Below are 22,277 nucleotides of genomic sequence, written 5' to 3'. Positions count from 1 at the left end.
TGATTCTTCACTCCCCTCCCTTTGAAATTTGGAGAGAGTGTTTAAGAGAGAATGGAACAACGTGAATAGAAAGAGGAGATACAGAGAATGAAATGCATGAGATATGTATATATAAGGTGGACCGTTTTGACAACTTGCGTGAAAAAAGAGTGTGGCAACAATTGTTTCTAAAATTTTTTTAAGAAAAGAAACAGTTACCATCGATTTCTTGCAGCACTTTGAGCTTTTGCCCGGGGTTTGGTAGCTTTCAATGCGTTCAGGGTCTGGAAGTAACTTACAATTTGTTGATTCCAGACATGCGTATGTCAACAAAAGCAATAAATAAAGGGACCCATCACACTTCTCGTAGTAGGTCCATGCAATTTCCACCCCACCCCATGCTTGTTCCACGTTTACAACATATTATTGCATGCAGCTTAATGCTTCTCTTTCCTTGATTTAAGCAGCATTTCAAATTAGAATAAGGAGAGTGAGGGAAGTTTCACTTTCAGCTACCTTTTTCAAGGCCAAATTAATTACACATTTTATGGTCTCATTTATCTCTCTTGCCTTGGGAAAAGGATCTAATGCCAGTGAAGTTAATTTTTCCTGGTTACAGTTAAGACTCTGCAGGTCTCTTTTATCCCCATAGCCAAATCTAGGATCCTACTCTAACTAGGGGACTTCTTTGAAGTTAAACTCTTGCAATTTTTTTAAATCAAGGCTTTTCTAGAATTAATTTCAAGACAAAATTTAAGTAATTTTTTTTTAATGTATTTTGATATATTTTTTAATTAAATTATTATTTTATTTTGATAATTTATGGTAATATTAAATATAATTTTATTAAAATGAAAATTTAATTAAAAATATAACATCAAATTACACCTAAATTTTTGTCATTTTTCTCATCCTGTGTTACCTTCACTTACCCTCACGAGAAGTTTGTTTCTAATTTTAAATAAACGTTTTTATAACGCTAGTATAAATATATATGGACATTGCTTTTGCAATCTATTTGTCAAACTTTTCTACATATATAGTTAAGAGTCATGATCTCTATTTCCTCGTCGCATCCAATTTGTCACTATACGGGTACAGCAAAATGAGAGAAAGAAAATTATCAAGAAAAATGCATCACTGGAACACTGATTAGAATAAAAATACAATGCATTTTAATAAAAATAATTAAAAATATATTAAATACTGCTAATGAAATAGGTGCACTTATATTAATATATGTAGAATGCAGTTTAGTGCTGCTTATGCAAGATCTGTATATGGCATATATTCATTTATTACGGCATTAATCCAGGGTCTTAATTCACACGTAAGCCTATCCTCCTCCTTAGGATCCAAACAAGTGTCGGGGTTCGTTTTCGAGAACAAGTAATGCAGCCAGGTATAAGAAAGAAAGCCAACACGTATAGATAGAGTACAAGAAATGAGAACGGCTGTATTATAAGTATTCTTATTTATTTTTAATGTGTATCAAGCCCATCCTATGCATATCTAATCATCAAATTAATCCTTTTTTGAGTTATAGATTACAAAAACATATTTGTACTCTTTTCTAAAAAATGAATATTAATAACATTTTTTAATATACTTTTTATTATTAGTTAAAATTTATAAAAATATAAAAAATATTATTCAAAAATAAAAAAATAAGACACATTATTTTTATAGTTTAAATAAGAAAAAATAAATAAGAGAAATATTTTATATTTAAAAATAAAAATTTAACTTATAATATATATTAATTTATTACGCATCAATTGTACATGTAAAATTTAAAGATAATAATAATAATATGATATATATGTAATTTAAAATAAATATTTTTATTAAGAAAATAATTTTTAGTGTAAGTTTAAAAGCTCTTACACTTGATTTAAATTTTTATATAACTTATATTTAACATGTTATAATTTGTTATTTCTCTTACTGTTAGATATAAGTTAAATAAAAGACTCATTAAATATAAGATTTTTTAAATTTATATTAGTGTAAAAAAAATTATTTCTTTTTTATATTAATAAAAAAATATTCCTAAAATAAATTTGATTTAAAAATTTGAGGGCACATTAAAAATAATTAAAATCTTCCAAAATTTATAATTGTCTCTCCACACTTTCGTTGGGAAGCTAATTGTTGAAACTACAAGTTACTAACTCCTTTTGGTGAAGAAGGACTTGTCCTTCTCTTTACCATTGCCTCTACCCTGTTAGAGAGATAAAAAGTTATTTTAAGTGAGGATTGGGTAACACTTTTAACTCATCTTTAAACATCAAGCCAATCGTTGTAAATTATGCGACCGGTTTGCAAACTTTGGTCACTGAAGACCATGTTCTTGTCAGTCAAATTGTGGGAATGCCCCTCACTCTTAATTCTCAGGTGTCGCTTTTTTACTGTGAAGTTCAATTTTTTTAAAATAATTAATTACTGTGAATATATCTAGTGATTTTAAAATTATGATTACCTTAATAACAAACTCTTAAAATAAAAATATAAAATTTATAGAAGCTAAAAGTATATTTCAAGTATATGATTTTTGCTGATTTAACTATGGGTGAGAATTGTATATAACTAAGGTGATTTTTTTTTTCAATTCTTAAAGCTGAGGATAAATACTTAAAATAATTATTATTTTAAACTATAAATGTAATAAATATTGTATTTTTTAATAAATTTATTATTTTTGGATGATTAAATGTAATGTTAAAAATTGAAATTGATAAAACTATTTTATTATTGAATAAATTAAATTTTTTAACCATTTAGATTTAAGTAATTATGTATTCAGATATATTTATTTGTTGAAAATAATAATTTATTTACAAGATTTTGTTATTAAATAAAATAATTTTAAAATAAAGGAAATATTTGTTTTTCTTAAGAAAGAAAAAAAATACAATTGATTGTTACGGCTATTCAAAAAGAAAGAGATAGAGAGACTGAATCGAGCTAATTAATGTAGATCTTGAAGACAGATGTAAATATTATATTTTAATATTTATAATGTACAATAATAAATAATTTTTTATATTATGTCATTGTCTTACAGCTGCAAGACGAATGTTCAAATAAAACCAAAATTAGTTCTTATGAAAAATTAGAATGTTATAAAGTTCATGCTGATTATGGAAAGAGCCGTTAACTTCCCACGCTGAGGCTTAAGAACAATATTTTTGTTAAATATTTAAGATTTTGTTTAATTTTAGAATCTTTTTATCGTTATATATCTTTATGAAAAGAAAATAAAAATATCACATTATTTTTATTTGATTTTTTATTCTTTGTAGCAAACAGTAAAACATTACAAGTTAATTTGATTTTAAAAACATTATAATCACTGCACCTAAAATGAAATTAATAGTATTAAATATTAATAATGCATAATTATGCTGTTAGCGGGGTAGGAACTGAGAAAAACATTGCAATCCCTTAAAATCATGACATTAATTTAGACTCACCTACCTCAAGGTTTAATAAAAATTATACTCCACTCAATTCTTATTTAAAACCACTTCAACCATCTATCTAACTGGATTACCCTAATTGCTAAAGATTTTCAGATAGTATTATATCTTAATTTAAGTTAAACCATCTTATATTGAAAAAGAAAAAGAAAACATCTTGATCATCACACACAGAATTGTTGATGTTTATCCACTCTAAAGTGATCATTTACCATTAAGAATTGATAGTATTGTTCCAGATTCAACACAAGTACATGGAATATTAGAAACACCATACTCTAATATAAACTTGAAAGGCAATGAGAGCTAGATCTATTCAGGTATTATAAATTTTGGATGTGATATAAATATTTTTTTATGTGATTTAAATATAAATGTATTTTTATTATAATATAAATACTTATTTTATAATTTAGTAACATGAAAAACAATTTTTATAAGTTAGTAATAATACATTATATAAAAAAATTATTTCCAATTTTAAAGAGATTGTGGTGAAGTGGAAATTCCGAGGGAGAATGGAGTGGTAATGGTTACTGAATGAAATCATAAGCTGTAAAAATTAAGAACAAAGAATAGAATTACATAGCTGTGTGAGAGTCTATAAATAGAGAGAGAGAGAGAGAGAGAGAGAGAGAGGGGAAGTGAGTATTAGGAAAAAGGGTGCTAACCCCTGACAACAGAGTAGAGGAATGGGTTGTGGCGGTGCATTCTCACTGCAATTACTATTATTATTTGTGTTTCTATGGAAGCTCTCAGCCTCCAGTCCAGGTGCCGGTGGGTGTGATAAGCCTCCGGTGCTGTTTGTGTTCGGAGATTCTAACTCGGACACGGGTGGACTCGTCTCCGGACTCGGTTTCCCTATAAATCTTCCCAATGGCCGCACTTTTTTTCGCAGATCCACTGGTCGCTTATCCGATGGACGCCTCATCATTGACCTACTCTGTAAGTTTCTATCTCAATTTACTTTTTCATTTATCTTTCTTATTGCATACACCATTATAGTCAATAATACTAAGACTCAAGTCAAAGTATTTCAAATGTTTCAAAGTTCCAAAGTGAAATGAACACAATGTTGTTGCTCTTGTCAGAATCTCTATCCATAGCAGCCCTTGGGTTGCCTGGGTCGATTTTAATACGATGTCGTTTGATAGGACTTCATGTCCATGTTTTTCGGCTTTCTGATGTGGGTCTTAGGGTCAGTTTTGTTTTATAGTTTTGGATCCAAACCTAACCCGTTACGTGTCCATCACCTGTGGGTTCATTTCAACACAAACGGCCCATGTAAAAGTATAACCTGATAGTTCTTTCCTTCTTGGTTAATTTTTTTTTTTTTTTAATTTCTAAGTGTTACTTTTACACTTAATTTATTTTTTATAAAAATAATGAAAGAAGGTGAATGTCGGGAACGTTTAATATTTTAAATAATTTATGGAGAAATTTGGATTAGAAACAACATCGTTTTTAAAATTTGAAGTAAGGGGTTATTATATCTGTGTAGAATTCTCTAATTTGCATTTAGATTAATGAATATGATAACAAAAGGGAAAAATATACCAAATTAGTCCTTAAAATTTAAGAGATAATTTAGTCATTGAGATTATAAAAGTGTCATTTTAATTTATGAGATTAAGCTATAGTATAATTTTCGTTCTCTAAGTATAATTTAGTTTCATTTTGGTATTTTAATTTTTTTTAAATTCAATTTAGTCCTCTAGGTTTAATTTAGGTTATAATTCAGGCTTTTATTTTTTTTAATTCATTTAATCTATTAAGTTATATTTTTTACCAAAATTTTTTCCTAACTGCACTCCATCTTCCAATTGTTATTTATTTATAGGATGTTTTAGGGGACCAAATTGATTTGAGAAAAAGAAATATTGAATTGAAACTTACAGGTAGATAATTAAATTTATTAAAAAAACTTAAAAGATCAAATTAAAATTACTGGACAAAAAATATAATTTTGTCCTGGAGTTATTAACCAAATGTTACTTTTTTTCCTTAACATTACTAATCAACGGTCATTCCAGTTTTTGAAATTACAACATAAGGATTGAAATGGCTTACGTTTATTAATTTTAGTTATAATTTTAAGGATTAAAGTGATCAATATCGTAATTTTAAGTAGGAGTGTTTAAGGGTTGAGTTTGGTGAGTTTTAATGTGAAAAATAATTCGATCCAATCAAAATTTCATTAATTGAGTTAGATTGGTTTTGACAACTTTTTTCTCTTCATCCGACTATGAATAGGTTATATAGTCGAATAAGTACCTAAAACATGGTCTAATTTTAATATCTTAGATAACAAATCTATTAAAATTCAATAAAAAAATATTCATTCTAAAACATAATATAGTATTAATAGTTTAATATTTATCTAAATTAAGGATGTAAAGCAATACAAAAATAAAATAAAAAATCCAACAATCTTTTATAAATTATAAAGTTTAATATTCATTTCACAATTTAAAGCATGATAACAATATTTAAAAATTAAAATATTAAATTATTTGTCAATTTTTAAATTTTCACATCAAATAAGTTGAGGGAAAATCAAAATAGTGCAAACTTAATAGAGAAAAGACTCATGAGCGATACGTTAGTGGATTTACTGAGTTGAATTGAATTTTAACATTATAAACTCGCGATCCAACCTGTATTTTATTGGGTTTCAATGTTTTCACCGAAACTGACTTGTTATCCAAATCAACTTGTTAATTTTTAATTAGATTGAATTAGGTTGGCTGAGTTCATAGAGTCAACAAAACCCATCAACATTCCTAATTTGAAGAACTCTATCATTCATTGTTGAATGACTAAAATTGAGTGATGATTCATGTTGGTGACCATCGAAGCAGGGATTTTTCAAATGAAAAACTTTGATCTATTGGTTATTTATAGTCAAGTACACTTATGTGTGTTTGTGAAGAATTGGATTTTTTATTTTGAACAATTTCTTTTTTATGTGAAAATCAAAATAATAAGAGATACCGAACCGATAGCAAGATCCGTAGAAATAATATGGTAAAATTTGTACCAGGTATTTTAATATATTAAAAATAAATTTTACTGACAAGTGACAAATGGAGGCAATAAAAAAAAATATTGCCTGAAAACTGAGTGACGAGACACTGGAATGCAAGTTTCATATATTATCCAAATATTCTTCGTTCTAAAATAATTTTCCTTCCAACATTTGCAGGCCAAAGTTTGAATGCAAGTTTGTTGACACCATACTTGGACGCCTTGTCTGGAATGTCATTCACAAATGGAGCAAACTTTGCTGTGGTAGGGTCCTCTACCCTCCCCAAATATGTTCCTTTCTCCTTAAATATACAGGTCATGCAGTTCCGGCATTTCAAAGCTCGTGTCCTTGAACTTGTTACCACAGGTATATTTCCTTTCCTATCTTATTTCCTTAACAAAGAAAATATTAGACAAGTGTCTGAACTATAGCCCCTTGTTTAAAATATTTGATTGCTATATTTCTTTTCCCCTGAATGGCATGCATGCTTGACACTGATTTTAGACACTCAGTAAAGCTTTAATCTATCATATTTTTCTCTGATATTTCTTGAGTTCCGAGTAGTCTTTTCTTGATCAAAGAACGGAGTCTGATTCGTTGATTCATTTGCGTCAACCTGAGGCATCACATTATTGCTATCACGTTGGAGTGAATGTTAGCTAGTAAAACTACACAGTAGTATTCATTTACTGGGGAAAATATACAAATTCATTTATGAACTTGTATTTTAGAACGAACTAATAACTGACTGCACTGCAAACTTTAGGTGCAAGAAATTTGATCAATGATGAAAGCTTCCGGGATGCACTCTACCTGATTGATATTGGACAAAACGACCTTGCTGATTCATTTTCCAAAAATCTGTCATATGCGCTAGTTGTCAAGAAGATCCCAGCGTTTATCGCTGAAATTGAGAGTGCTGTTAAGGTCAGTCCTTTGTTCTTTAGAATTGCCGAGTAAATATGTTCATTATCTATGAAATTGAGTATTTTTCTTTGTTTAGTATTGGTGATTTAGGTCCCCTGAAGGGGCCGAGTTTGATCAAGAATGTGATCCCATTGCTCTTGCCTTTTATAACCAAATAATTTCTCACTTCTCTTTAGTATTTTCTTTGCATTAGCAAATTCTTTTCTGTGTTTACACTGTGTGTTTTGAAATTCTTTATCTGAATTCAATAAACTATAGATAAGAGATATAAGAAATGTGCACGTAACTTCAAAATTGTTTCTCAAAATCACAAGTGAAGTGGTTCCAAGGTTTCTTCAGGACATCTAATCTGATTTGATACTTTGTTCAATAAACACATCATGTAAGTCATTATTGTGGCACCGTATACTGCCCCATTAAATTTATTTACATTTCATTGCTGAGTAATTTCATTTTGTCCATTTTCCAAATATTGATTTTCTACCATAAGATGATTCTTATGCATAGATTGATCTCACACACAACGTGAGAAGTTTACTGTAGATTATTAGGTTTAAGATGTTGGTCTGCTTCAGTACCTCTAATCTGATTTGATACTTTGGTTATATGCAATTTTATCCGAAAATCTTGATCTTATTATTAATTCTTGGTTGATTTATTTGTCCTTGAAGTATGATGTTTGGTTCATTTATGTGTATGCAGAGTTTGTATAATGAAGGTGCCAGGAAGTTTTGGGTCCACAATACTGGGCCCTTGGGCTGTCTTCCTAAAATACTTGCACTGGCTCAGAAGAAAGATCTGGATTCATCTGGGTGTCTCCCTAGTTATAACACTGCAGCAAGATTGTTTAATGAAGCGCTGCTTCATTTGACTCAGAAACTAAGAACTGAATTGAAGGATGCTACATTAGTCTATGTTGATATTTATGCCATTAAGAATGACCTCATCACAAATGCCACAAAATATGGTACTCCAAGCATGCACTTTGTTCTCATTTAAGTATCAATTATTATTTGACTCCCTCTTGTTGCTAATCTGAATCAACAAATTTTCCTGACTTTGACTCAGTAAATTATACATAGACTTGACAGTTATAACATTTTCCTAAGGAAAACATTGTTGGTTCTTAATATTATGATGATTGTAATGGAGTTTGTAAATGCATCATTGATCAGGTTTCACAAATCCTTTGACGGTATGCTGCGGCTATGGAGGGCCTCCTTACAATTTTGATGTGAGGGTAACATGTGGTCAACCTGGTTATCAGGTTTGTGATGAAGGATCTCGGTATGTGAGTTGGGATGGAATTCATCATACTGAGGCTGCAAATACATTTATAGCTTCTAAGATACTTTCCATGGCTTATTCTACACCACGGACACCTTTTGATTTCTTCTGCCGCCACTGATTATGCACGTTGAGTGTGTCAAACAGTTAATGTACGATTAGTTCATTAATTGAGGTCTTACCCTCTATGTAGAGTTGTTTCTCCAAGAACAGAGTTTATCACGTATTCAAGCACACGCTGAAGCTCTAAAAAAATTTGAGCCATGCAATTGCGCTGTAACTTGCCTTTGTAGTTGGAAATTGGTTTTTTTTTTGCCAGCTGGGATGTATGTTGTATTATGTATAAACAATTGATGACACAAATGAATGCATTTTCGCCTATGACATAAATGCCATCAAATTGACCCGGATATAATTGTTTAATTATTATGTTTTCTATGTGTCTTTATTGATGTTCAATTTCTGATCTTTTGTACAGAGAATATTTTATTTGAAAAAAAAGTTAAAAATCATTTTTATGGTATCTACTATTAGGAAGAAATTAATTTTGAATTATCTGTTGGTGATCAATTATTAGCATAACCTTACATTGTTATTACAAAGTTTAGAGTATAAATTCTTTTAATGGTATTTCATGTATTATTTTAGATTTTAATAAAATTAATTTTATATAATTAGTTTTGAATTGTTTAATATAATTAGAATATAAGTTTAAATTAATCTTAATAATTTTATATTTAAATGTATACCACTATATACAAAATCGATTTTAATAGTAAATTAAAAGAGTTCTTCATCCAACACCCCAACTGTGCATTTTTCTAGTTGACTACTAATTATTGTATATCGAATTTATCTCTACTTATTCATCTCTTTGCCCCTCACCAATTTTCACTTATAAACAGGAATGTAAGTAATTTTATTTAGAATAAAAAGAACTGTGCTTCAACTGGGACCTCCTTGGTTTGGAGGCTTCCAAGTTTGGTCCCCCATCCTGATAGCAGCATGGCTGCGTATAATAGATGTTCCAATAATTTCAAATCTATTTATCTTTTATGTTTATAAATTTTTTAATTTTTAAACAAAGAAATTATCTTCACAGAGTGCGTGATTGATATAGGATTGTTCCATTTTAATTAATAATTTTGTCTTGCTTTAAATATTAAAACAAAAATTCTACTTCTCAAAGTAATTTTATCTTATTCAAATAAAATTACTTCTTAAATACTTGTGATTTTAATTAAAAAAATATTAACTTTTTAAGCATTTTTAAGATAATAAATATAAGCGCTTTTTTATTTTATATTTATTTTATAAATATGTAGTAAAATTCAATGATAGCTTACACTTGCAGAGTTAATTACCATGCGATTCATTTAATGTACTCGTCCTATGAAATATGTGGACCTAATCATCCTCGTTTAATGGATACTGTAACTTGTGATTTTAATGTCCCCACAAATACATTGTGATTTTAATGTCCCCACAAATACAGAAAATCTTTATCAGAGTAACTAGTATAGTTTTCAGAAGACTTGTTCGATGGAGACATGCTTGCAGAGATTGGATACGGAATCACAATCATATAACCTTAGTGGGGAACATTAGCGATGAATGGCAGCAAAATATTTTATGGAGCGGTGAACCAGTTTATTTCAATCACCGAATCTCTTACGTTGGAGTTAAATTATCGACGAGATCAATCAGCAGTAAACTACATTGAATAATGCATGTGGCCTTTTCATTTTTGACCATTAAGAGGTGAATCAAGAAAAAAAGGTTGGACAGTGCATGTACCAATGTTTGTGGCCATTTTCTTTTTCATTTTTTCCCTAATGCTACAATATTCCTTGTTTTATTTATTTATTTATTTCGTTACACCTCACCCTCACCCTTGTTGAATGTGAATCTGATCCTCCCTTGGGTTGAATACTAATATTATTCCTATGCATATTTTCTGAAGTTCAAATTCCTGACTCAACAAGAGCTGACTGAAGCTTATAAAAAAGAATCAGATATTAGATAACAAAACCATTTATAAAATCATAAAAAGACTAAAAACAGTTGCTCATCCTAAATGTTACAACTAGTTTCACTTGGATTATACCATATTTTCTGGATATACCTGATGCTCCTTAGAATTAAGACCGAGTCAAAGAAAGTACTGACTTGTTTATTTATTTACCATGGGCATTCTTGTTCTTATAGAAGCTTGCTTTTTTCAGTACTATACCGAAACTAAAGTGTTTCATAGACGACCAGTCGAGACAGTCTTCACGCATCATTCTCAACTCAAGACATGATGCATGAAGTTTGAATAACTTCTAAATTCCAAAGTTAAAATAATAATTCAAGAACAAAGCTCCTGAACTAAATAGTCACTTTGGTTATTTAAATATTATGAAATTTTATTACATATTAAAAGAGAACAAATAAATTGAAAATTTAATTAATGTTCTCTTTCTATTACATATATATATATATATATATATTATTTTCTTGATATAATTTGTTATTTCTCTCTCATTTAATAAATGTATAAGACTAAAAAAAATATTATCAAAAAAATAAACTGATAAAAAAGAAGTGAAACAATATTTACAAATTAATTTAGAAGAATTTACGAAGAACTTATAAAAATAAAAAAGCTGATTTTATCTTATTTCAGCCAATTTTATAACAAAAATTTTATTTAAAATGATTACTTAATAAAACCATAAATAAGTTCCATATCTACATATGTCTATGCTTTGTAGATTCTCATCCATTCGTTAGACACAGTCCAGGCGACAGATTCAAAATCGCATGAAAAGAAATTTGTGACTGCAATTTACGAAGCATGCATGATGGCTTTCTTTCAATGTACAACAACAGTAGGGTCAATCATGATCATTATGAAGTAGCAATGAAAAACAGGATTACAATGACAGTAAGGTCAGCAAAACATAGTCATAGATGATCATATGGTAAATCCATCACATACACAATTACACATATTTAGTTTATATATATTATAGAGTAAGATTTAAGTCTAAATCTTCACTTTCTTTCTCTTTCTCTTCATTATTTTCTGCTTCCAGCGCTGCTGTTGTTGCTTCTTGCAAACCTTCTCTCTTCTCTATCAACTCTTTCTCTTTCTTTGAAGGGCCTGAAAGATCACTCTTTCCCAAATCTCCACAATCAATGAAGTCTTCTGGTTGAAACGTTGGATTCCAAATAAGAGAAGATTTATTTTTTGCCTCAATCTTCTCATCTGGGTTCTCCTTAAATAGAAGATCGCGAACATCCTTTGTCCTCTTTACCAAGGCAAAGAACTCTTCCATCTTCTGCTCCTCATTTTCTTCTTCATTCTCTAATTTTCTCTTCCTTCTTTCTTCTTCCATGCTGCTTAACTAATCAGTTCACGCAAAACCTAGCTGTGATCGAGACAATATAATATATGCCGTTGAGAGTAAAAAAAATCACGAAGACTATGGACTATTTACATACATACATACAAACTAGAGAAGAGAAAATATTGAAGTATGAGTCCTTCATCTCATTTTCTTCTTAATTAACATGATAAATTGGTAGGTGATGATGACCAAATCGATGACCTACAAAGGAAAGAGAGGAAGTGAAGAAGATGAATAATTAATAAGGAATATTGAATATATAATAGGTTTTAGTGAAAGTTTACAAATGAACTATGGAAATTACTCACTGAGTTGAATGAACTAAAAGCGTGTAAATTGACTCTCAAAAGAGGTCAATAACGCGTGTGATTTTGAATTCCGAGAGAGAACTTGGATTGACGAGAATGCCCGTGAGGTTGAGACATGATATATGAGATTATGCGTAGTGAGAGTGAGGGTAGGATGGTAAGTTGACTGAGAAGATAATTTGATTGAAAGCCTAGGGCATTGAGCATATACCTTTCGTCATCCCATAACGTAATATTTCCACCTTAATAATATCATGTGTCATGGCTTATACATGAGATTTAATATATATATATATATATATATAATATTTTTAAGAAATTATGAAAATATAGTGTTTAAAAATCGTCACTAACAATTTTTGGTGTGAATACAGATAAAAAAACAAAAAGTTACTAAAATTTAAAAATTATTATTAGTAATTTTTTGAAAAAAATATTAAAAAATTATAAAAAATTGTCACTGATAATTTTTTGAAAAAATAATAATAATATTTTAAAAAAAATTATCACGAACAATGTTTTTAAAAACCTCATTTGTATTTTTTTTTTCAAAATATTATATTTTAATAATTTTTATTTTTTCCCATTTTAAAAAAATGACCCACATCTTGAGAAGAGATCGATTCAGAATACTCTGGCCGACAACTATATTTATATATAGTTATACAGTGTTTTGTTATATTTTTCATTTTTACTCTCTCTTTCTCTTCTTCTTTCTCCTTCTTATACTGAAGTATATGATTAACACTGTTCTACTTTGAAAAATAGTTGGTAAATACTCTTTACATAAATAAAAGATCCAATGAAAAATATAATAAATATTGGCATTATTTATATATTTAAAAGTTAAAGTTTTTATAGTCTAGGTAGGCCAACATATATGGAGGGGTGGAGGTGAAGATAGAATGGACCCCATTAAAAAATTATGAAGGAAAACTTTTCTTGATTAATCATGCGAGTCTCGACCCGAACAACAGAGTATTATAATCAGATTTGTAATTATATCAGTTTCTTTAAGGGAAATGTTTATTTGAAGTCCAAGTGGTACACTAAAAAAAAGAAAGAAATCGAAATCAATTATTGATTAATATGCTTAACATGATCCGACGAGAATTAAATAAAAGAAGATCATTTTAACTAGTGATTAAATAATTAACGAATCAAAGAGTTTATTAAAAAATATGTGAGAATATGTTGATAATACTCTTGTATTTTTATTTCTTAACTTGTATGCTTAGGATATTAATTACTATTTATCAATAAAGATAAAGAGATTAGTAACAATACAGTTATATCAACACCGATCCGTAAATTTAATTTTAAACATAATAATTTTTTATTTAAAAACATTTATAATATTTAAATAGAAAAAATATTTATCATTGTAAAGAATAAGTGTAAAAAAATTGAAAATATTTTTTGCAATCCATATTTTACAATGATCTACGATGGTTGACAAAGCAAAATTGATCTACGATGGGGTTTTAGTCTGAATGCCTTTACTCAATGGTTCAACTTCAAAGTGTTTGAGTAACGAGTGCGAATTATAATATTCAACATGACATGTGCCTTTGTTTGGTAGAGTGGAAAAAAAGAGAGAAGGGGGAATTTTGAAATTTAAATAATTGAAGAGAGAAATAAAGAAAAATTTTGAATTGTTTATTTTAATTTATTTATTTTTGCTTTCTCTTTAACAAGACAAAAAATAATGATAATTATATGTATATTCTTTCTTTTCTACTCTTTTCCCTTCTATTCAAACAAAACAGTAACGCTATACTTTCATCAGGGTAACAGAAGTAGATAGGTATGCACATGTCCATGTTGTAGACAATTCATGATCCTGATTGCTGTGGCCCCTGCAGTGGAATGAAAACAAGGATGATTCATGTATCATTTTGAAATTGAATTATATCACTTCAAAGATAGGTTATGTGCTTTTAACATTTTGTATTAATATGTCTCTTATAAGTTGTATTGTTTAATATGTATTAAAGAGATATAGCCATAAAATTTTAATATTATTTTTTTCCATGAGAAGATTCAATCTGGTGCCATTTCTTTTATTTTTTCAATAAATTATAGAAGAAAGAAGAAAATACTTCAAATTAGAACTATGCCACATTCTAATAGCTTGATTAACTTTTACCGACATCATAGTATGGGACCTAAAATCATGTTTCAAATATAACTCCTATGATTTTGTGTTCGTCAAGCGTTCTTTGTTTATGAAATGCAACTTCGTGTTTGGATTATATTAAATGCTATTAAGGTTATTTTCTTTTGGGTACATTGGGAAAACTTGGGAAAACTAGAAAAGATAACCTTCTTCTGATATGGTCTTTGGATGTACTTGATTACTTTTTAACTTTAATGCTGCAAGTGGCTAGCAATAATCTACTCACCACGCGTACATTAGGTGGAAAAAAATTAAATAAACTTCCCATGCCTTCATAACTAGATGAATGTACGAGGTACCAGCTTACTGCTTCTTCATATATCAAACCAAACTCTATATGCCCATTTGCTACGCAAGGTTTATAATACTCTTAGTATATGTTTGAAGAATAAAAGCAAGCTTAACATTTGCTTTGTCTTTGACCAAAAATAAAATTTAAAACTTTGCCTAGTTGTTTAAGATTTCAAGATAAATAATCATCTGACCAAAAATATTAACGAGTTCCTTCAGAGTTTGAAAAAGTGGATAAATTAAATTCACATTTCTTAAAATATATTTTCTTTTCCTTAAAATTTTTAAATTATACTTCCATCGTTTAAAAGATAAAATATGTTTTACTTGAAGTCATTTTAATGTTAATAAACCTATTAAAAGACATTTTCCCTTTTACAAATTCAAGGTCATCGTGACATCAATTACATTTGAACACCCTATTAATTTTCAGACTTCAAAGTTTAGGATAGAAAATAAAGTTTTAAGCACTCCTGTTTTAAAAGTCCATCCAAAAATAATATCATTTCATTTATATAAAAAAAAATTATCTAAGAACTTAATCAATGTTGGAAATATACAATTGTTCTCTTTGCTCTGCTTTCCTTCTCCTTATTTTTTTTCGATTTCTTTGCCTTATGTCTCTATCTGAAGCCAGTCAAAATCAAGTTTTCAACAATACATTGTCAACAATATGAAGCCAGTCAAAAACTAGTTTTCAACAATACATTGTCAACAAAACATGGAATTGTCAACAGAAGAAAAACAAAATGGCGCTCTTTACCATTTAGATCATTCCAAAATACTTAGTCAAATACAACATCACATTTTCTAACACACTCTTCCAAACACATCATTTATCATCTACTAAAATTTATTAAAAGTCATATAAATCTCACTCTTAATTACAAATTTTTACTTATACAATTTTTAATAAATCAGAATGAATAACTAAAGATATATTTTTAGCACTCTTGAAATACTTAATACAAAGCCTTGGTAGTCTTTACTAAGGGGGCAAGCAAAATAACATGAACACAGTAACGTGGCAGAAGAAGAAACAATTGAGAGAAGAACTAATCCTCTACCCAACGAACACCATGTTTAGCCCAGAGGTAGTATGCTCCAACTGGACCACGACCTCCCATCTCATAAAGTTCCACCGATATATTTTCTTTGTCTATTTCTTTCAAAATTGGAGTCAGAATGTTCCATGCAGCTGCCAGCTCATCACTTCGCATAAACAAATGGTTGTCCCCATCAATCACATCAAGCAGAAGATGCTCATATGAATCCGGCACCTCCATGTTGTACCTTTAACATTAATGTAACATGCTAAATAAATTATATGATATTGTTATACTAGCATGATTAACATCACATGGTCAAAGTGTATATGAATATGGTGCAAACAATAATCCAACATTTAAGTGCTTACTTGTCCTTGTATAGCAAATTTAATTCTGAAGAATCCAGTTGCAAGCCTAATCCTGGAACCTTATTGTTTACTCTCACCAGAATAGCTTCATCGGGAACATCACGAAGAATGAGCTCATTTTTGGCACGGTCAATATTATGTCCAATGCACTCGTGGTATACATTTCCCGGAACGTGACGAAATTGAATCCGTATCTCCATCCTGCATTAACAATTTTAAGCCAAATAACATGAGATTTGAACCATTCATTTTCAAAGGAATTATTGCATCAACATATCTATAAGCAATTCTCATATCTTTAATTTTTCTTCTGAGTGTATAAGTTAAGATCCGGGTGCAGGAAAGAAAGGAAGCAAAATCATTGTACAATTCATCCTTTCCCAAATTGATCTTGAAATAATAACAAAAGATTTTCATCCTATCCTAAACTCACTCCCATGAGGAGAAATTGTTGGAAGACTGGAAGAGGGATAGTCATGCTAAGGAATCTAAATATCTAATCCAAGACAACAAAAAAAACTAATCTAATTGAAAGAAAAGATAGTGATTTGTACTGGTGTTTGATGAGTCCCAAGCCTGTCTTAACCAAAAATGGCACACCGTCCCATCGTGCATTGTCAATGTATAGTGCGGCAGCAAAATAAGTAGGTGTGAGACCATTTAAACACACATCAACCTTGTCATTGCCACTTGCTTTATACTGCCCAAGAATGACATCCTTAGGCTCTAATTTGCGAATCGACCTCAAAACCTTGACCTGAAAAGATGCTTTTTACCAACGCAGCACTAGGTGATAATGTGGAAATAATGCATCTTTCGAGTTGAATTCATAACAAGCAACCCCAATAACTATATAAAATGTTATCAAATATTAATATAGAATTAGTGTATCTGTTGTTCAATGGCAACTAAGTATGTTTTAGCATGATCCCCCGTTCCCTCTAGATTAATATAGTGTAAGTTTATCAGTATATAAGGATGAATATAAAAAGACAAACTGGATCATGGAATGAAAAGAAAAGGAAGCAAGTACTGTGTTAGCTTAATTGGGAAGGAGGAACCAAGGAAGTCCTTACAGAACTTCAATTCCTCTTCAATATAACTACAGAGTTAGCCTGGTTTCCTTTGGTTTTTCTTTCTTTAATCATGTTTAGGTATTATCTAGCTAGGATCAATATGGATCTTAGTTCTGAATTGGATGTAATTCATATTTGGATCTTAGTCTGACTTGAACGTAATTCATATTTGGCCCTTATGAAATGATTGGATCATCATACTTACAAATGGGAAATCTTTGGATGATAATGCATGACCTAATCACTGTCTCTAGCATAGATCTAGCCATTTAGGTATAGATGATTGCTATGCATGTGGTCTATCCGTAATTGCATCTAACAGTACTTGTTCAAGCCCTTTTCAATTCAAGTTAACCTAAGGGATTCCACTGATCCCAATGGAATTCCCTTTAATCCATTTTCACTGATCAAGATAGCTTCAACCAAGTGAATTAGTTATTGGTTACAATGTGACATTAATCTTTGTGGAATGACACTTCACTCACTCATTATTCATACAACTTCGTACCTTTGTTGATGGCATCTCACTAGGTATGTTAGAGTTTATAATCTGTATGTGTACCTTTTCATTTCGAATATCTTCTCCATCAAGGCTTATTGGTGGTTCCATGGCAAGCAATGCAATTGTTTGGAGCACATGACTGTGAACAATGTCACGGATAATCCCATAGCCACTGAAATATCTGCATGGGTAATGAAGGAGTAAGCTGGTATCATATCACACGCAACTACTTGTGGAGGAAAAAGTTCTTTAAACATATTCAGTACGAAATGATGGATTGCATTATATTCACTCTATTGACAATACAGTCACTAAGATCACCTTCCTGCACGCACGGACAAATCCTCTGATAAAATGACCTACAGTAGTTTAATTAAACAAATGGATGACAAACATTAAATTGCAGAAGAGACATGAATTTTTGTTAAATCCAGAGATTAAGGCATGCTAATCAGATTAAAAAGGGGGGCTTACCTGTACATTATGTATGTAAGTACGACTCCAAAGTGGCTCAAAAACTAGATTTGAAAACCTTAAAACTGTGAGATTTTCAATGAGATTCCTTCCTAGAAGATGATCAATCCTGGCAACAGATAGACATGATTCATCAATTTATGTAACAGCATTGCTGTGTGTATCCAACTGGTTTTCATCCATCGGTGTCTGTGTGCATGAGTTGATAGATGAGAAGGGAAGAGGAAGGAATAAATACCTATATATTTGCTTTTCCTCAAAGTTTGAAAGAAGATACTGTGTCAGCCTATTGGAAGAGAGCGCATCAAAGCCAAATGGCTTCTCAATTATTATGCGATTCCATCCCTTTTGGGTCTGAGCACTGCTTGCAAGACAGGATGCAACATCCAAAAGTGCTTCTTGTGGCACAGAAAGGTAGAATATCCTGTTGGTTTTGGATTGTCCCTGAGGTACATAATAAGCTGTAATAGAATCAAATACCACGGAGTATACAGCTTATGAAAGAGTTTACAGAACTCATTTGAGAAGAAAATAACTTTCAGGTATACCGGTGAGATTTGTCTGAGTTACCTCAAATTGCTGCATTCGAGCATTCAGCATGGACATCCCATATTTATTGTCGTAACCTCCATTTATGTAGTATGTTCTACCAAGGAAAGCATCTAGTTTGTCCTCACAATTCTGCCTGAAAGTTTATGTATTTCAGATTAACCGAAAAGGTTGAATATCATAAAATATTGACTAAGCTCAAGAAAAATAAATAAATATAGCTAGACATTATTCTTTCATTCTCAAGCCAGAAAGACATATATAACTTTCTGTTTCAAGTGAAATGAACCAATTAATTACAACTTTGGAATTGGATAATTACAAAGATATAGTTGTTTACATGAAAAATAAATTTCCAGGAATTTTATGTGCTATAAATTGGGAGTAAAGTTTCATAAACCATAACATAATAAGCGGTCCCTAAGTTTCCATACGTAAGTCAGTGCAAAAGATTATGCCCATGAACGAGAAATAAGGAATACGAGTTAATAATTTAAAAATTGACAAGAAAATCATACTGATGATCAACTCGGCATGTTAATGTTGAAGCTATAAAAGATCGCAAGTCTTCGTCAGTTATGTTCTTCCTTGAATACCCAAATATGTGAACATTCTGCAGACAAAACAATGCATATTTATACTTCACGAATTGAAAAGGATAAAGATCCACTAGAAACTAGCACTCTTGATACATTCCGACCTATTTAAATACTTGAAATAAAATATCATGTCAAAATTACTTGAAATAAAAGCTGTTGTAGAGCTGTATACCTCAGGAAGAAATCCACTGTAGTAGAGGGCAAATAAAGCAGGAAAAATCTTCCTCCTTGCCAGTTCACCAGTGGCTCCAATGACAGCAATGCAAAGTGAGGGTGCTCTATTAACATCCATTGAAGTAACCTTATCTGTGCCAATATTATGAGAAACATGTTCAATTTAAAAACAATTAATCACATACTAAAGCCTAAGCAGTAAGAGAAGTGAAGTTTGGCAAATTAAAAGCAAATATACCATCAGAAACACGAAGAATTGAGGTTGAATCAGAAAGCAATCCCTTATCATTTGATAAACCTGTTGTTTCCAAATTATTCTTGAAGTGGTGTTTCTTTTTAGGTTGCTTTGTTGGTTGGAAGTTGAGCCTCTCGAGTATCCACAATTTGAAACCACGAAACCTTCGACACAAGCTTCTATCTCCAACGTTCAGTACAATACGAGCACCACCTGTTACTGCATGGAAGTAGTTATTGGACGCAGCCTGCAACAAATTGGGGCAACCAATCATATAGTTAGCAGTGCCTCTGTGGCAACAAATTTAGAAAGAGAGGAGAAAAAACACAGAAACATACGCTAATTGGATTTGAGGAAAGATGTGTTGCTCTTGGGAACGGAACCGAGGTTGAAGAAAAACACACTGACATTACTACGTGTTTGTGTTTGTGTCTGTGGAGAAGAACATGTCCCAGATAGTGAGCGACACGGTTGCAATCAGAGTTGGTGGTTCCGGATGCAGTGGAATACACGCACTGTCCAAAAGGTAACCTCGTTGGAGCACATACACTCTCTATTTTGCTCGCTTTTTTGTTTAAATAATGTAATTTTAAAAATAAATTTTTTTATTTATTGTTATTTTCAAACTATTTCCCTTTTTGATAAAATCTGATCATGTGATAAAAAAAATTTTGATATAATTGACAAATTTGTGGAATTTTAATTTTTTTAAAATAAATTTTGTCACTAAAAATATAAAATAAGCATAATATTGCTAAGTATCATTATTTGTACAATTTTGTCATATATTTAATAAAATTAAAAGAAGTTTCATCACAAACAAGGCATATAATGATCTATATTATCATTTAAGTAAATTTCATCATAAGAATAATATAATTTGTAGAAACTAACATATATCATAATTTGAGTAAGTTTTACTATGAAAATAATACAATTTGTGAGAAGTATTAATAATTTGTATTGAATTATAAAATAAAATTTTTTATAGTTGATATTTATATAAAAATATAATTATAAATTTAAATTTATATCATTTAAAGTAATAATAATTTATAGGTAAAAATATAAACTAAATGTTAATATTTGTGTGTGTATATATATTAAATATGTACCTACATGAAATTATCCCATAAATAAGCAAGTTTCGTCACTTATTTATATTTGCATCATAGGTTAGCTCTTCATCATTTTCATAGCAAAATTTACTCAAACCACGTGTTATTATTAAAAAGTTGAAGACTATTTATGGTAACATGTGTCAGCTCTCCACAAGTTTTGTGCTTTTGGTAACAAAATTTATTTTTAAAAAATTAAAATTCAACGATTTCGTCAATCATATTAGTGAAACTTTTATCACGGGTCAAATTCATCCCAACCAGAAAAATAATTTGACAAAAATTTTAAATAAAGAATTTATTTTTTAATTTACATTGTTTAAATAAAAAAGCCTTTTAATTGGAAAGGTTTCAAATTTTTACTAAATATTTCATGAATTATGTGAGTGGTTTCTAACAAAATTTATTATTATTATATTTAAACAGGCTAGTTTAATATTTTAATTTAATAAACTTTTTTAAAAATGTTATACTATATTTTTTTTTGGACAAAATTCAAGTCTTTAACTTTAACGTGAGATAAGTGTAATTTATTTATAAATAATTTGAGTATTTTGATCCTTTACAATTGATTTAAGAAACGTGATCAAACTGGGGTGGTTAACCCCTAAGTACATCCAAATTCGTCTCATTGCAGAGTTTAGATACAAATATGATATGATGTAGGTGGAAGCAGCTATCCTACAATACATAAACAACACCATTAGCCATCCCTTTTTTAGATACAAATTCATAACTTCAGCTACCTACCAAACCTCAACGGCACAGTGAATATTCATTTTTAGGTCAATTTAGTCTAAAATATTTTTCAACCATAATCTCAGTCATATAAGATTTGCTCTCTATGTTTCCATAATAAGAAATTGGAGGGAATGAAATAAAATGCTGATAGACGAGAAAGGGTGAAAAGATCAAAACAAGTGTCCATTCTTACCCATGTTGACGTCAAATTTGGGGGAAGGGATTGCTAGATTTTAAAAATATTATGTTTTAATTGAAAAAATAATGAATAATAAATAGTATAAAAATGAATTTAAGCATTTATAAATAAGAAATTACACATTTATTGAATTAAAATTATAAAATACAATAAATAATTTTAATAAAAATTTATTATTATTAATTATTTATCCTCAGTGCTTAAGGTTAAGTAGTGTTTAAAAAAAAAAACCTTATAAATTAATTAAACACGTAAAAAAAAGTAGTGTTTAAGTGGGGAAAAAAATACATGAGATTACCATTAAATTACATAATAGA

At 29.8% G+C, this 22,277-nt stretch overlaps 3 protein-coding genes across 4 annotated transcripts; 1 reads left to right on the top strand and 2 right to left on the bottom strand.

Annotated features, from left to right (window-relative positions):
* The first annotated feature begins 4,111 nt into the window (after positions 1-4,111).
* On the top strand, positions 4,112-9,077 carry LOC113863325 (GDSL esterase/lipase At1g09390). The gene is made up of 5 exons (XM_027496874.1): positions 4,112-4,406; positions 6,667-6,855; positions 7,256-7,416; positions 8,119-8,383; positions 8,592-9,077. The coding sequence occupies exons 1-5, from the start codon at positions 4,154-4,156 to the stop codon at positions 8,822-8,824; spliced, it is 1,101 nt and encodes a 366-aa protein (XP_027352675.1). The 5' UTR covers positions 4,112-4,153; the 3' UTR covers positions 8,825-9,077.
* Positions 9,078-11,714: 2,637 nt separating this feature from the next.
* Positions 11,715-12,290, bottom strand: LOC113863769 (protein NIM1-INTERACTING 1-like). The gene has a single exon (XM_027497467.1). The coding sequence runs from the start codon at positions 12,084-12,086 to the stop codon at positions 11,715-11,717; it is 372 nt and encodes a 123-aa protein (XP_027353268.1). The 5' UTR covers positions 12,087-12,290.
* Positions 12,291-15,607: 3,317 nt separating this feature from the next.
* Positions 15,608-20,442, bottom strand: LOC113861247 (inactive glucose-6-phosphate 1-dehydrogenase 4, chloroplastic). 2 transcript variants are annotated; one of them, XM_027493945.1, is made up of 12 exons: positions 20,241-20,442; positions 19,906-20,149; positions 19,666-19,799; positions 19,413-19,507; positions 18,916-19,030; positions 18,584-18,789; positions 18,346-18,454; positions 18,193-18,230; positions 17,932-18,052; positions 16,848-17,050; positions 16,294-16,494; positions 15,608-16,169 (listed from the first exon to the last, which is right to left on the bottom strand). In XM_027493945.1, exons 1-12 carry the CDS (start codon positions 20,310-20,312, stop codon positions 15,932-15,934), a joined length of 1,776 nt encoding a protein of 591 aa, XP_027349746.1. In that variant the 5' UTR covers positions 20,313-20,442; the 3' UTR covers positions 15,608-15,931. The 2 variants fall into 2 exon arrangements, with proteins under 2 accessions (XP_027349746.1, XP_027349747.1); XM_027493946.1 differs by having other exon boundaries at positions 15,723-16,190; positions 20,241-20,343.
* Positions 20,443-22,277: the final 1,835 nt, after the last annotated feature.

Source organism: Abrus precatorius, unplaced genomic scaffold (genome assembly GCF_003935025.1).
Source record: "Abrus precatorius isolate BTA unplaced genomic scaffold, Abrus_2018 Scaffold3, whole genome shotgun sequence".
Lineage (NCBI taxonomy): Eukaryota > Viridiplantae > Streptophyta > Magnoliopsida > Fabales > Fabaceae > Abrus > Abrus precatorius.
Note: the sequence above shows the minus strand (reverse complement) of the source record. Positions and strands in the feature narration are given on the sequence as shown.

Bases quoted from the DNA above. Each gene is read 5' to 3' on its own strand.
- LOC113863325 (XM_027496874.1), top strand. From the start codon at position 4,154: ATGGGTTGTGGCGGTGCATTCTCACTGCAATTACTATTATTATTTGTG. The intron at 4,407-6,666 runs GTAAGTTTCTAT...CAACATTTGCAG, and splicing joins CCTCATCATTGACCTACTCT to GCCAAAGTTTGAATGCAAGT. The intron at 7,417-8,118 runs GTCAGTCCTTTG...ATGTGTATGCAG, and splicing joins AAATTGAGAGTGCTGTTAAG to AGTTTGTATAATGAAGGTGC.
- LOC113863769 (XM_027497467.1), bottom strand. From the start codon at position 12,086: ATGGAAGAAGAAAGAAGGAAGAGAAAATTAGAGAATGAAGAAGAAAAT.
- LOC113861247 (XM_027493945.1), bottom strand. From the start codon at position 20,312: ATGTCAGTGTGTTTTTCTTCAACCTCGGTTCCGTTCCCAAGAGCAACA. The intron at 18,053-18,192 runs GTGATCTTAGTG...TTACCCATGCAG, and splicing joins TTGTCCGTGCGTGCAGGAAG to ATATTTCAGTGGCTATGGGA. The intron at 17,051-17,931 runs GTACACATACAG...GCATCTTTTCAG, and splicing joins AAGATATTCGAAATGAAAAG to GTCAAGGTTTTGAGGTCGAT.